We start from the raw sequence: 14,154 nt of genomic DNA, 5'->3' as shown, positions 1-14,154 counted from the left end.
GTTGAACTCATGTTTTACTCCGAAGGAGACATATTTGCTAAGTGAAGTATTTACCAATCTTCCAGTTTGATTGTTTTTAACTTTTCCTTTCTGTTTCACCAATTGCTTTTGCAAAAAGTGAAAAGGATGACCAAATATGATTGCTTTTATTCTTTTCGCCAGCAGGTAGTACCAGAAGGTGGAACCCAGGTGTTCACACGATTGAGTAGCCAAGAACAGTGGAAGCTTCCTGAAAGATAAGGTGGGCACAAGAAAGGCAGGCTGAGGGGATGAGAAGACAGCCACACCGAGGTCACGGCTTGCTTGTCAGAGGTCACAGATCAATAACCTGGGGATGATTCACTGCACTTATATTCCAGCATATGGAGATAAAAGGAAAGGTCATTCTTGGTAAGTGTTGGGGAAACTTGATGACCCACCTAAATTCCTTCAATGTTCCAACTCATTATGGTCTCTAGCTTAGCACCCACACTGGGAGTCTCCCTCACTCCCTCAACGGAATGTAAAGTCCAGCTGCTCCCCTAACAAAAAGCTTATCTTCTACGGCAATCAAGAACACTTGCAATTACCAGTAGTCTGCCTGATGGGATTTGAGGGCTCTTTTTGAGCTGTGGAGAAGAAAAATCAGTAGCTAAGGCAAAAGAAAATCACAGCAACTCGGATATAATTGGATATGAACTTTCTATGCCATAGCAAAAACTCTTCCTTTTTTCTCCCTCAAAGCCATTGCTAAATGTTATCCATGAGACGTGGTGGATACAAATGTCATTGATTCTGAAAATTTTGATCACAAGCCACTTAAAAAATACCATCCACTTTTGTGTTTATAAATCACTTTTAAAAGACAATTCCTACGTGCAGATGGAAAGAATTCAAACAAGTATCTTTTTTTGATAGCAGAGTGGCAAGTAAGAATGTAATTTCTATTCAAGAGAACCTTCAGGAGCGTTAGCAACAGAATATGTTGAAACATAGAGTATGACTCTTGGCTCTGTGCAGCCTCACAACACTGTGTGGCAAAACTACAAATCTAGTCATTAAGAGTTGTGTAGCGTGAGCCTCCAGTGGTTTAATCAAAAAGGGCTCATTTAATACTGTGCCCAGTGTCAGAAATGATACAGAAATAAAATGTGTCTTCTCTCCCTTGTGCAAGATGAATGTGTGTGACATAACAGTGCACTGGGAGATTCCCCAGGAAGTTCCGCCAGGATAGGAAAAATCACTCCTTTCTCTGCTCTTATGAGAAACTTGGCTCTGCTAATGAGCAGTGAGAGAAGCACTCTTCAAAGTGGCGTGTGTACAGGCCAGGGGGTATACAAGCAATCTTCTGGAATGCAGGGTGAAACCGGTTGAACCTCTGTTGGTATCTATCACCACATCCCTTCAAAATTTGTCTCTGTATGTGCTTTATGATGCATATGTTAGTACGGTCCATGCACATAATTTAAAAAATGAATAAATACAAATGATATGGAGTGACACTCAAACCAATTTCGGAGACCACGTGCTTTGAGAAGAAAGAAAGAAAAAAAGTCATATTGATATCCCCAGCACCCCCAACACTAAGGAATCCCTTTGCCAGCAGCATCTTCTGGTTCAAGAGAAGATCTGAGAATAATATGTGACCTAACGGGTCAAGGAGAAGAAACGGTTCTTGTCTCTCAACTTTTCCTAGAGACAGGTTGGGAGATAGAATAATTATCTCTTGGGAGATAATTATTCTAACACAAATGATACTTTGGTCTACAAATGAGCTGAAGGAAAGCATCAATCTAATTCTGTGTTGGGTAGAACTTGGTGGGTCCTGTACAGACTATTAATTTCATGGAAAATAAGCAACAGGGGAAACAGATAAATCATTAGCAGAGTGGAGAACAGATCCATTGAGTTTCCTACCAATTTTCCTACTTTCTTTTTCTTGCAGAGAACAAAATGACAAAGTATTTGTGTCCCACTGTCTTTGATATCTCTGTTTATCTCATTAGATGAAAAATGCTTCTGAAACCACAAGGACATGTTCTATTTCAAGTTTCAAGAATTCAATCCCAAATGATTTATACAAGTTAACATTATGCATACGGAATTATGATCTTCACATTTCTGAAATTCCATCCCTTTAAATTTTATAAAAACAAAGCACTGTTACATTAATTTTCCTTTTGTATATTGCAGGCAATATATAATTAGAATTTGATTTCCATCAACAAGGCACATCTATTTGAAACGTAATGTTAATTGCTTTTAAGGAAAATTTTTAATTAAAAAAATTTAAAAAACTAAAGTGAAGGCCAGTGAGAACAGTTGGAACTTTGGATATAATTTCAATGACTAATCCCCATTCAAAATTAATTTCTCCAAAGCTCACCACATAATGTATTCACAAATCTCATCAATGTTTATTTATTAAAACCAGTGTTTTCAGTAACAGAAAGAAGCATTCTATAATGTTTCCAACTGAGTCTCCTTCCATCTGCCTTCCTATTTGAATGTTCTTCGAGTAGTTTAAACAGAAGAGTTGTACTTGAAACAGAAGGGCCGGCGACCCCCAAAGGGCAGAGCGCTCCATCACACTGCACTGTACTCTCTGTCACTTGCCTACCAGTGCTAGCAGCCCTCCCCTAGTGCCCTTTCCATAATTTACTAAACACACTTACTACATAACCCATTAGAAAATAACTCCACCACTTGACATGAGCTGTATGAAGACAGACTTTTGTATGTATGGATTCACTCCTGTGTCCCCTACACCTAGAACAATACCTGACACCCAATATCTATCTGTTGAGTGAATAAATCAGATGGATGAATGAATGAATGAATGAATGGATGGATGGATGAATGGATGAATGAACAACCCATCTTTTGGTCACCTCTTCTCATTTCCTGCCCTTCTTATGTAATCCATGCCAGGTTAGAACTCATAAACCAGGTAATTCAGGGAAGAAAGTAAAAACAGACCACAAGACCCTAGTTATCTAAATTTTTTAATGAGACGTGATTTCAACTGCTAGATACATGTGACTCATTTAAGAAATTCATACCACAGCCAGTGATGTCCAATGCCAAGACAAAGGTAATAGGGTTTCCCTAATACTGATGCCAAAATCAAATTGTTCATAGAATCACGGTATTTTAAAGCTGCTCATTTTGCCCATTTTTTTCATAGTTTATGAAATGGAGATCAATAAGAGTTATGTAACCAGCCCGAGGTAGGTTAGTAGGAATGTCGAAAGTGCTTGAAGCATTTTTGGCCATCTCCCAAACAACAAATTATGATCCTATAATGTACTGATGGCTGTCATTTTCTCCAAACTCCTCATGTCTTAATAATGTCAGCTCGTTAACTTCCCAGAAAGCCAAATTCACACTGTTATTATTACAACAATGTTAAATTTTAGAACTAGAAAATTCCCTAAAGAGTAGTCAGCTCTCCGACTACCGTAGACAATCAAACTGAAGGCCAACAAATGTCGGCCACTTCTTGGAGAATACATTGCAACCGACCAGCAAAGCCCATGTCTTCTGGTTACAACCTAGAACCCTTTAGCGTTCTCCACAAAGGATTAGCTAAACACCATCATTATTACAAAGCTGATATTGCTTTCCTCTAAAACACCGAATTCATGATGAGAAAAATATAATTACTTTAACTAGTCCGGGGGTCGTATGGAAGTGCTGGGCTGGACCAACGCCGGAAAGGCTGTAGAAGAAGGGATTTGGACAACAGATGGGAGACTCGATTCAGTGACTTCTAAAGTCCCTTCCACCTTTAAGATCGTCTGATTCTGGACTGCCCAAGACCTGGGCACCTCGGCTAGCCAGGGCACTTCTAGGGATGGGGAAAGTGCAGCATCCTGTGGGGGTCCCTCTCCTGTTGTTAGGTTAGACTCTGCCCTGCTATTCCGGGCATTCCTCTATATCCAATTTACATGCAATCAACTACTGTAGGCACAGGAAGAGTGTAAGGCAATGCAGCTCTCTCGCTTCCAAAGACAGACTACACTGCTTAGCTTTCAAAATTGCCTTGCCTAAATGAGCATTCCATAACTGAGCCTCCAATTCGGCGTTTGCAGTTTGTTCATGTACTACGCTACTATCAGGATTAATTATGCAGCATCTTCATGAGGTGAAATCAGATTTGGATGTGAGTTAGGAGAGGAAAGAGAAAGGCTTACTTCCCAAAGGAAGGTTTCTGTCCTTATCCCCCGCTCGCCCCCCCCCCCCCCCAAGCGCTGGAGTCCTTCCATACACAGACAGATTTCAGATGGCAGTCCCCAGCTGAGCTACCCAGGGGACGGAGGAAGTTGACATGTATGAGAAATGAGGAATATGCCAACTAACGAGACTCTGAAGGCCAAACCGTTATTAACCCCCTCGATGTAATTCCACTCCCCACTATAATTCAACACAAGTCCGTTCTCTGGCTTTCCGGAACAGCCACTAAATACTAAAATGTACTGATTTTAGACCTTTTCTTTTTGGCAATAATGACTCCAAGGGAAAGAAGCTATGGGTTTGTTTGTTTGTTTGTTTTTTCATCTCAGAGAAAAAGAATTTATATTAAGAGTGGAGCCCTGAAAATGAGAAGGAAGCTTCACCCATAGGATGCTCACGTTAGATATTGTTGCATGGATGAGATTACCAAAAAAAAAAAAAGCAAACTTTTGATTACATGCATGGGAGCCAGGTGTTGCACAGATTTCAACAAAAGCAGCCTTACACGGTCTCCTACACGGAAGACTCCACTCCAAATCCAGAAAGCTGCACTTTAAAGGGCTCGGAAGGTTCTCTCCTCCCCTCACCCTGGCGTGCCTGGACACTGAGGATGGTGCGGGGCATGATCGAACCGGAAGGCTGGAAAAAAAGTAGCTGTCCTATCCGCGTCCAGCTGCCTCACCAGTGAATCCATACTCTCTGAGGTCGAATCAACACGAACCCTGCACTTTGGGGTTGGGAAGAAAATCTCGGGCCTCCTTGGCTTCCCATATGAGCCCGCCAGGCTGGGAAAACCTCACCGCTCCCGTCTAAATACCGACAGGAGCACAATACAAGAAGCAGCCCCTCTCTGCCTCGGCTGAGGCTTGCACCACTTTTCTTCCAAAGGGATTTCTAGAAGGAAAGCACAACTTGAGAGGTGCCCGGCTGGGAAAGGTCGGGTCTTTCTTATTGTTACCCTCTGTAGGGGAGCAGCGGCAAGGAAATCTGCACAAGCATTCCAAGTCAGGCAGGTGTACAAAGACAGCGAAGGACGAGGGGAGAGGGAAGGAAGAGGGGCAAAGGAGGCAAGGGGGGTGGGGGGCTAAGCCCAGGCTTGAGGGAAGGAGGCGAGAGCGGGATGAGCAGGGAAGAGGAGAGTCGTGGAGAGCGGGAGCGAGGGAACAGAAGAGGGAAGGAAGGAACGGGGGAGCAAGAACGGATGGGAAAGGAAGCACGGAGGCGGCCGGGAAGGATGAAAGAACGAGCCGGGGAGAGGAGCGCGGGGAGGCGGCCGCGGGGACCGGCGCGCCCCGGGGGAGCCGCGCGGGCGCCCCGGGGCGCAGGGCGCGCCCGCCGCTCACCTTTCAGGATGAGGGTGTCGATGTCCCGGTCGATGCCCAGGAAGTAGCACTTCCTCCAGAGGCCCGAGTAGGTGGCGAAGAGCGGCCGGCCGCACTCGGCGTCCAGCCCGCCGAGCCCCAGCAGCGAGCGCCAGGACTCGGGGTCGGCGCGCCCCGGGCCCCCCGGGAGCAGCCGGCGCCCCAGCGGGGGCGAGTCCCGCAGCGGCAGGTGCGACAGCGGCATGAGGCGGTTCTTCTGGTCCGGGGGGTCGGCGCCCGCGCGGCTGCGCTCGCAGCTCTCCTTGTGGCGCCGGGGGTCGGTCTCGTACCAGTGGTCGGTGAAGATGGCCGTGACCAGCAGCGCCAGGGAGCAGAGGCTGAGGCCGAGGCTGAGCGCCGTGACGAGCGCCCGCGGCTCCATGGCTTCCCGCCCCGCCGCAGCCGCCGGTGGGCTCGCGCGCCGCCGCCAGACACAATGCACTTGGCCTCGGCTCTCCGCCGCGCTCCCTCCCGCGCTCCCCCCCCCCCCCCCCCCCCCCCCCCCCCCCCCCCCGCCCTCGGCTCCCCGCCCGGCTCGCTCCCCGGGCCCCTTCCCCGCCGCGGCTCCTGCGACCGCCCCCTCCCCCCGGGCCCCCGGCCCCCCGCCGCCCCCCGCGCCGCTCGCACTTTCTGGCCCTCCTCCCCCACCTCCTCCCCGGCCCCGCGGCAGCGACCCCCGCCCGCTCACTCCCCTCGCCTCCTCTCCACCTCCCGAGCGCGCGGTCCGCCCTCCTCTACGGCGATCCCCCTTCCCTTTTAACCCCTCCCCGCCGCCCTCACTTTTCTCTCCTACCCTCCTCTCTCCCCTAACCCTGTCCCCACTTCCCCCTACTTTTCTTCAACTCTCCCTCTCTCTTTTCCCCACTCGTTTGGTCTCGCGACTCGCCGGCTCCGTGTCCCTTTATATCCCTGCCCTGGACTGGAAGCTTCTCTCCACCTACCCCCTGAGCACGCTGCCTCCAGTCCTCTCCCCTCCAACGACCTTAAAAGACATCCACCGAAATCAGGCTCAGTCTTGTCACTTGTCCAAGTGGATTTTGATCAGTGTCCCGTTTTGTACCCAGAAGCAAATCGCATCCAGATCTGGCGGCGTGGTGCTATTTAACTCGTTGGAATCGTGATCTGGAGCTGGAGACCCTGTGTCTCGACGATGAAGGATGCAGCCTCTTAGCCCCTTGACAGCTGTCAGTGCTCTCTTCCCTCTCACTCGTCCACTGCAGCCTCAGCATTCTCTCTGCTCCAGCCCCTCTTGGGGGGGGGGGAGTAGTTGGGGGGGGGAAGGCACTGACTGTCACTGGAGCGACGGAAAGATGGCCAGGGATCTTCTCCCACTTCCCCTGAGCCTGTTCTGAGAAGGACTTCTTCTCTGTTGACCACCTCTATCTCCTGGAATTTCTAGAAGAGCAGAGGATCAATAAACCCTTGCAATGGGCACCTGCTCTGTGAAGCGACTATTGCATTTGAATAAAGAAAGCCCCCAGTGATAAATCAATGATTTAAAATAAACGGTTTTTCGCCCATCCAGATTTCCGGCATGGGATGGGAGGGTCAACAAGAAAGCAAAGCTGCACGGCAAAGTCCACACGCGCCTCAGCTCCTTTCTGTTCTTCCTGGGCCCTCAGCAGCCTAGATGTTAAATAGGAGAATGACAGATTCACATTTCCTTAAATGAGGAAGTGTTAGAAGGCAGGGTGACTGAAAGATTCAACTGCTCATGTTGCGTAGTCATACTACAGAGGTGCCCTTGTGCCACGTTATGCCCTTGGGGGCATGTCAGAGACAGAAAACCATGCTGCGCGAGCCCAGGGATGCCAATTCTGTGTTCTTATGCTATAAAATATTAACGATCAAGAGATTATGAGGCATTCATTAGACGCTAAATGTCATTACTCCGTGATTTAATGGGACTTATTAATTAGTGCCCCACATCAGTTGGTATTAATGGGATTTATATACTTCCTCGGGAACGATCTGTAAAGGTGGTATAAGAATCTGGCTGGGATTTATTTCCATAGCTGTTTGTGCTCAGCATCTTCAGAGCGTATATTTTCCAATGAAAACAGTGTATCTCTTCTGAACTGTTTAGTTCACAGATAGGTCACTTAAGCAAATCTTTCTGACATATCGGACCCTCGTGCCCATATCTGCTGACCTGACAGTGTGAATTATGGCTTGGGTTTTCTCACAGCTTCAGCAAGATCCATGGGGAGCTCCAGTCTAATTAAGGAAGACAAAGAATTATAATTTTAGTGTTTCTCTCACCTATAAGATTTACCTTAACAGGAAACGCTAAGCTCATCAAAGGAGTCTTATCTGGATTTACACAAAAATGATGAGACTTAGAAGCTTTCTTTTATTTATACTCTATAATGTGTGTAAAATCCTCCATCTTTATGGATACATGGAGAGAAATACCTCTAACTGTGGGCCTACAGTTGACATCTGAAATTCACTCAAGTTGTCACATGTCCTTTTATTTAAAAAAAAAAAATGCCTCTTGAGAGAAAGCGATTACAAACCTTGCAAGCCCCAAGGGTGATCAAACCTTTAGCAAGCCCTCACCCCATTTTCATGCACAGATATCCTGCAAGAAATAAATATTCTGCCACATTTCAGAGTCATCTGTTTATCTTCACACAAGAACCCTGTCTCCACCTGAAGTAGAAAGAAGGAAACCTCTTTTTCAGGCACTTTTTTTGAACTTAAAAAGACTGTAATGTTCTGCTTTATGTTCCTAGACAGAACTCTTTGGACACACCCTTCTTCGAAAATAGCATTATTTCTGAAGTTCATTTATGTCTATGGTTAAAACTAGTCTCAGCATATAATCCAAAGGTTATTCTATGATGGATTGCCCTTGATAGTATTTCATAAAAAATGTCACACATTACAAATATGGGCCAGCAGCATGTAATGAGAACTCTCTGCCAGTGCAGCATTAACGACATCAGCAGGGACGTGACATATGATGTGTACACAGGCTTTGCTATGGCAAATGCACATCACACCATCCGTGTTCTTAAAATTCTTTTGGGTGTTTCCAGCAATGAAGTATCACCCGCTACCCCCCACTCTGTTAGGGCTGCGGGGGTACAGAGATGAATGAACAGTTTCCCTCTTCAAGATGCCCCCAGTCCAGTGGTAAGAGAATGACATCGACTGTTCCATGTGCTTAGCAGAACTAAGTACAAAGTGTCGTGGGAACGTGGACAATGAGGAAGCTGCCTGGGGAGTCAGGCAGGCTACTCAGAGAGAAGGTAACTTCTGAGTTAGTTCTGAAGGATGTGTTAAACTTTACCAAGAGGATTAGATCAGAGATACTGGCATTACGGTCAGAATATACCTCTTTGATTTATATATCTGCTTCACAAGCTTGGAGGCTTTAGTATTTGGGGCCACTGTAAAATAAGAACTTTTTTCTACATTTTCAACTCGTAAAGCTGTCATGTTCTAACGCCTGACGCCAAGCTAGATGCTTGCAGATGACTAGAAGCAGAAGTGTAAGCCCGAATACAGTCCGTGGGTGAGGGCGTTCAGCCTGGCGGAGAGTCAGGGAGATAAGAGATCAGAGGTCCAACCGGAACAAGGTGGTGCGTCTCACCGGTGGCCATGTTATAACCTCAGCATCTTCAAACGTAACTGGTTTTTCATCTTTCTTAAGTTTCCTCTTTGCCATCTCAAGACCTGATTTCCCCTGTGCATCCCTCAGAGAGCCACAATGTCCTAAAATGACAGGGACAGAGCGAGGGGATTGCCATGTGGGTATCTCACTGCATTATTGGATTCTGCATGTCCAAAAAAGCAAACTCCTATTTTCCTGTGGTCTGGCTGCCCCTCCCCACTTCTCCTTCCTTGGTATTGACAGATCATTCAAGTCCCTCCAGACTCAATATTTTAGGACTATCTTTCCCATTCACAAAAATTACAGGGATTTTTTCCTTTGAAACATCGTTTATCGCCAATCCTTCTTCTACATTTCTGCCACGTGCTGTCACTAAGCCTCTGTCCCCTCACATCTGGATTATTATCACAGCCTCCCTCTTGGCCCCAGTTGTCAGGAGCAGCCCTGCCTGAAGTTACCCTGGATACTGTTGCCAAATGCCTCTTTCTCATATAAGACTTTGATTACATCCTTCTTCAGCTTCCAACTCTCCTTTTCAGGTTCGAGAGCATTATCCGCTGTATTACTCTAGAGTCCTTTATTCCCATAACATGTAAACATCCCAACTGATGTGTTGGCCATGTTTAAATATTTAGAAAACAAAATACTTTGTCTTCCACAAACACACTTATCATAATATCTAGGTGCTTTGTGACCTTCATTGTATTTCTCTTCACAACTAGGAAGTTCTTCAGTGAATATTTCCTTATAAAATGCCTGTGCACATGCGCGCGCACACACACACACACACACACACACAGATCTCCAATGATCAAAGAGCCATGGTAATGATTTATTGACATACCTATGCTAAGCTACCCATGCTAACCATGAACATTCTAAAAGGCTTTCACCCTTTTGCCCCAGTGTTGAGACCAGATGCAATATCCTTCTTCATCTCGAATATTTGGATTCCACAGAATTTAGACATGAAGTTCTAACTAAAACCGCCCACTGGCTTAATAAAGAATGGGGATTTTTTTCTTGTAATATCAGACTTTTTTTTAGCATTTAACATAAGGATATAGTCAATGATGTTATTGATATGCAATATGTCATTGCTGCAATAACGGAGGTATCTTGTGTTAAAGTTTTGTCTCCCTAGAACAATTTTATTTTCATTCAACAACATATATTGAGTACCTCTAGGTCCAGCTGGATTATGCAGAGATGAGAAACCCAGGGCCTGGACCCTCAGGGAAGTTTAAGTCAGTGGAGGAGGAAGACAGAAATGCAAGAGGCTACAATGTAGGAAGGATTGTGTGGGGTGAGTGCTATCACAGAAGTTCACATAGGAAAATCAAGTGCAGAGAAATTAACTTCCGTTGGGAAGAACATAGGGAGGCCAAGTAGAATAGACCGCGATCTCAGTTAGGCCCTGGAGGGAAAGGGATCTTTTCTGTATTCATGTCAACTCAGTCCAGGGCAAAACCAAAAGTAAATTTTAGAAGTGGCGCCTACCACAGTCTCTTCCCTACCCCAGGCATGCGGTAAGTCATCTTGGCAGTGCCATTTTGTCACTAACTCAAACCCTGGAACCATAAAATACCACAAAACCCCCAAAATAGATGGTGCCTGATAAGTTTCTCATTTCAGTGACACACCACAGAATGTCACCAATTTTTTTCACATTCCTGGATTAAGCTGTTTCCTTTTTGGAGCCTTTAAACACATATGGTGGGAAAAACACACACACACACATTCAAAGAAACCCATAACCATGCTAGATCCCACTCAGAGTGTGATGTTTCAGCAGATGGTGGCTTATTAATTGCCATCCGTAACTGTATTCCCTGCCTTATCTGCGTATGTGGGTACTGGGTTTTGAAGTTGGGGTCTAATGCAGCTCACTTAGGCCACGTTCGGCAACCAGTGTGGAATTGGATATAGTTACGATATTCAGCCTCTCCAGTTCACAGCAGCCGCTGACGCTGTCCATGTGAACAGAAGAGCTAATGTTTCCAGGTGGTTCCCTCTCTCTTACCTTTGAACTTTCTCCCTCAGCTGTGTCTGCTTTAAGGCACCCGGATCTGGGAACCACACAGACCACCTGTAAATTCCAGACCTACTGCTTCCTACCCGCTAACCCTGAACCAGTTAGCTAACCTCTCCAGATCACCTGAGTTTCAAAAAACGGGGATATCAACATCTTTCCCACAGGATCCATGATTCATGATTACCACGTGTTAAATAACATTGCTCCTACCTCCTCCCCCCACCCCACTGCCTTCTCCTCCCTATTCCATTCATGGAAACATATAAATAGGCTACAGAAAACCCATAACCTAATTATCTTAAGTTCACATCATTTATCTATCATAAATACAAATGGCCAAATAAGTTATTAATGACATGATTTTTTCATATTATTTGTATTATTCTTGGAGGAGAGGCAATCTACTGTTCTTATTTTTTCATGTAACACTGATTGAGCACATAGGGGCCAGGGAGAGAACATTCTAGGTAGAGGGAACAGCCAGTGCAAAGGCCCTGAGGCACGAAAGAGCTTCGTACCGCTGAGGAACTGAAAAGAGACCACTGTAGTGAGAGAGCAGGAAGTGAGGCAGTGAGTGGCATGAGATTCGATTGCAGGGCTAGCCAAGGGCCAGATCGTACCTCGTCTTGAAGGCCATGCTATAGAGTTTGGATTTTAGTCCAAAGAAAGCCTTTGAAGAGTTTTAAGCAGGGGAGGAGCATGAGTTGATTTGTGTTTTAAATGTCACTCAGAAGACTATGGGAAAAATGAGCTGGGGCTGAGGGCAGCAGGTCCGAAAGCAAGGAAACCAGTCTGGAGTCTATTGCAATAGTCCAGACAAGATGTTTGAGTAGTTTAGACTACAGACACAACCATAGACACAGGGAAGTGGGTAGAGGTTGAAGCCACAGATTTAGTGGGAGTCCAGATGAGGGAAAGGAGAAATCAAGAACCGGGCACCCATTTCTGGTCTGTTCGAGCCCTGGTATCGTGTAGGGGGCGGGGTGTCAGGGTACTTGGGGGAGAAGTAAAAATTCAGTTTTGGACTTGTTAGGTTGAAAATGCCATTTAGAAATCTCAGTGGGATATATGAGTCTGAGAGGAAGGGAAGCAGTCTGGAACAAAGATTTAGACTTTAGAGATGTCAGCACATAGGTGTTATACGTATGTTGATATTTAAATTCTCAGGATGAGATAAGATTGCTGAGGGGGAAATGTAGCTAGAAGAACTGAAAGGTTCAGATCAAGGCCTCCTCATAGAAACTCAAGCATGCCAAAACAATGCATGTTACTCAGCCAAGGCAGGGGAGTCCTATGATATCATGATGATACCCAGAAGGACAACACAGAGTCTGAGATGTGGAGTCAGAAAGACTTGGGCTCAAATTCTAGCGTGATTTTGCGTGGGGAAAAGGGATTTACATATAGCCTCTCCACACCTCTGTTTCCTCATGTGTGCAATGGGGATCTGAATAGTAATATTCTTCTTAGGGCTGATACTTACAGCAAATCCACAACGATCATAAAGCACTTAGCAACACCGTGAATGTAAAGGCTGACCTATAATAAGTGGTCCGATATTAATGGCAGCTGAGTCATTGTTGTTATTTATCATCTGCCCCAGTAACACTTCCTCACTGCTCACATCTGCAAGCCATGATCCTAGGTTCAGTACAGAACATCACTCTCCCAGGATGGTGCCCAGATGAAAAGCATGGAGGCCTATGGTGAGGCCCCTAAAAACATAAATCGTCTACAGGGGTGGTGGAATGAACGGCACTCAAAAGTACGAGAAACTATTATGCTCTTTCAATAGGTTCTTCTGTTATGAGCCCATAAAAGAGGTTTAATGCTATTTTGTGAATCGCCAAAATAAGCTGCCAGACAACAATAAGGTATCTCCGTTCCTCAAGGTCTTTAAATGGACTAGATAGAAAGGCCTCTATGACACTGCCCATAGCTACTGCATTTTATGGGTACAAATCATGCCCGAAGAAGACAGAGAATATCTAGATCTTCCCCTCCCTATGGTGAATCCCCGAGAGGGCAAGGAGGCACCAAGCCTGCTGTGCGTAGCATCTGGATGAGAGAAGTAAGAGACAGACTCCTTATAAGGACAGAGAGTCTTCTCTGAGAAGAAGAGAGTCAAGACTCAAGGAGGACTCAAAACTCAGCCAAGATCTAGCTGCTAGAAGTCAGAAGAAAGCTCTCCATGGAGGATGAGAAAATCCTCCTGTTGTCCACATGAGCCAGTCAACATTCCCGATTCACACTCTCAAGCCCGGGAGCCTAAAATTGAGTTAGACGTCCCTGGAAATGGTGAATTCAACCCAGGTCTTCAGGCATGTGTCACCGCCTCAGAGAGGCCACCATCGTGGACCTGGCTTTTTTTTTTTTTTTTTTTTTTACCTTCAGTTCTCGATTTGGATAAACCTCTTGAAAAATGGACTCCAGGGCATCATTAACCAGTATGTGAATAGCTATCCTGAATGAGATACTCCGAAGAGTACATAACAATGTATTGTATTCTTTACAGCTGTCCCCGTGCCAGGATTTCATCAGACACCGTAGAGCGTAATCATCTGATGTGCACAGTGCTTGGAGAACTACCCTGTTCTTTTGGGAGGAGTAACCAGATTGGCAGGACTTGGCACACATCTCCCTACAGCCGCACCTGAGCCCCTTTAATGAATGGGTGCCACGTGGCATGGAGGGTCACTCAAGTGGAGAAGCAAATGGGAAGCTTGAGGACAAATTACCATCTCACCTCCGACTATTGGTATGGAGAGGTAGGACCTTGTCAGGGTCAGATTTATGAGGCTGATTAAAAAAGAGAGAGAGGAAATGCACCAATGGCCAAAAAGGAATCCAAGTAGATGGCTTTGATGTATGAGTTCCGTCCGCCTAATTTATTTGGCGTCTGCAATCTGTCTGTGATCAAG

General features: G+C 45.8%; 1 protein-coding gene across 1 annotated transcript in view; it reads right to left on the bottom strand.

Moving 5' to 3' along the window:
* Positions 1 to 5,981, bottom strand: part of TMEM178A (transmembrane protein 178A) — a 51,302-nt gene extending 45,321 nt beyond the window's left edge. The window contains exon 1 of the mRNA XM_039251260.1: positions 5,559 to 5,981. Within this exon, the coding sequence (XP_039107191.1) occupies positions 5,559 to 5,958 (400 nt within the window). The 5' untranslated portion in view covers positions 5,959 to 5,981. The remainder of the gene's footprint in view (positions 1 to 5,558) is intronic.
* Positions 5,982 to 14,154: the final 8,173 nt, after the last annotated feature.

Source organism: Hyaena hyaena, unplaced genomic scaffold (genome assembly GCF_003009895.1).
Source record: "Hyaena hyaena isolate Hyena2069 unplaced genomic scaffold, ASM300989v1 scaffold_388, whole genome shotgun sequence".
NCBI classification, from domain to species: Eukaryota; Metazoa; Chordata; class Mammalia; order Carnivora; family Hyaenidae; genus Hyaena; species Hyaena hyaena.
Note: the sequence above shows the minus strand (reverse complement) of the source record. Positions and strands in the feature narration are given on the sequence as shown.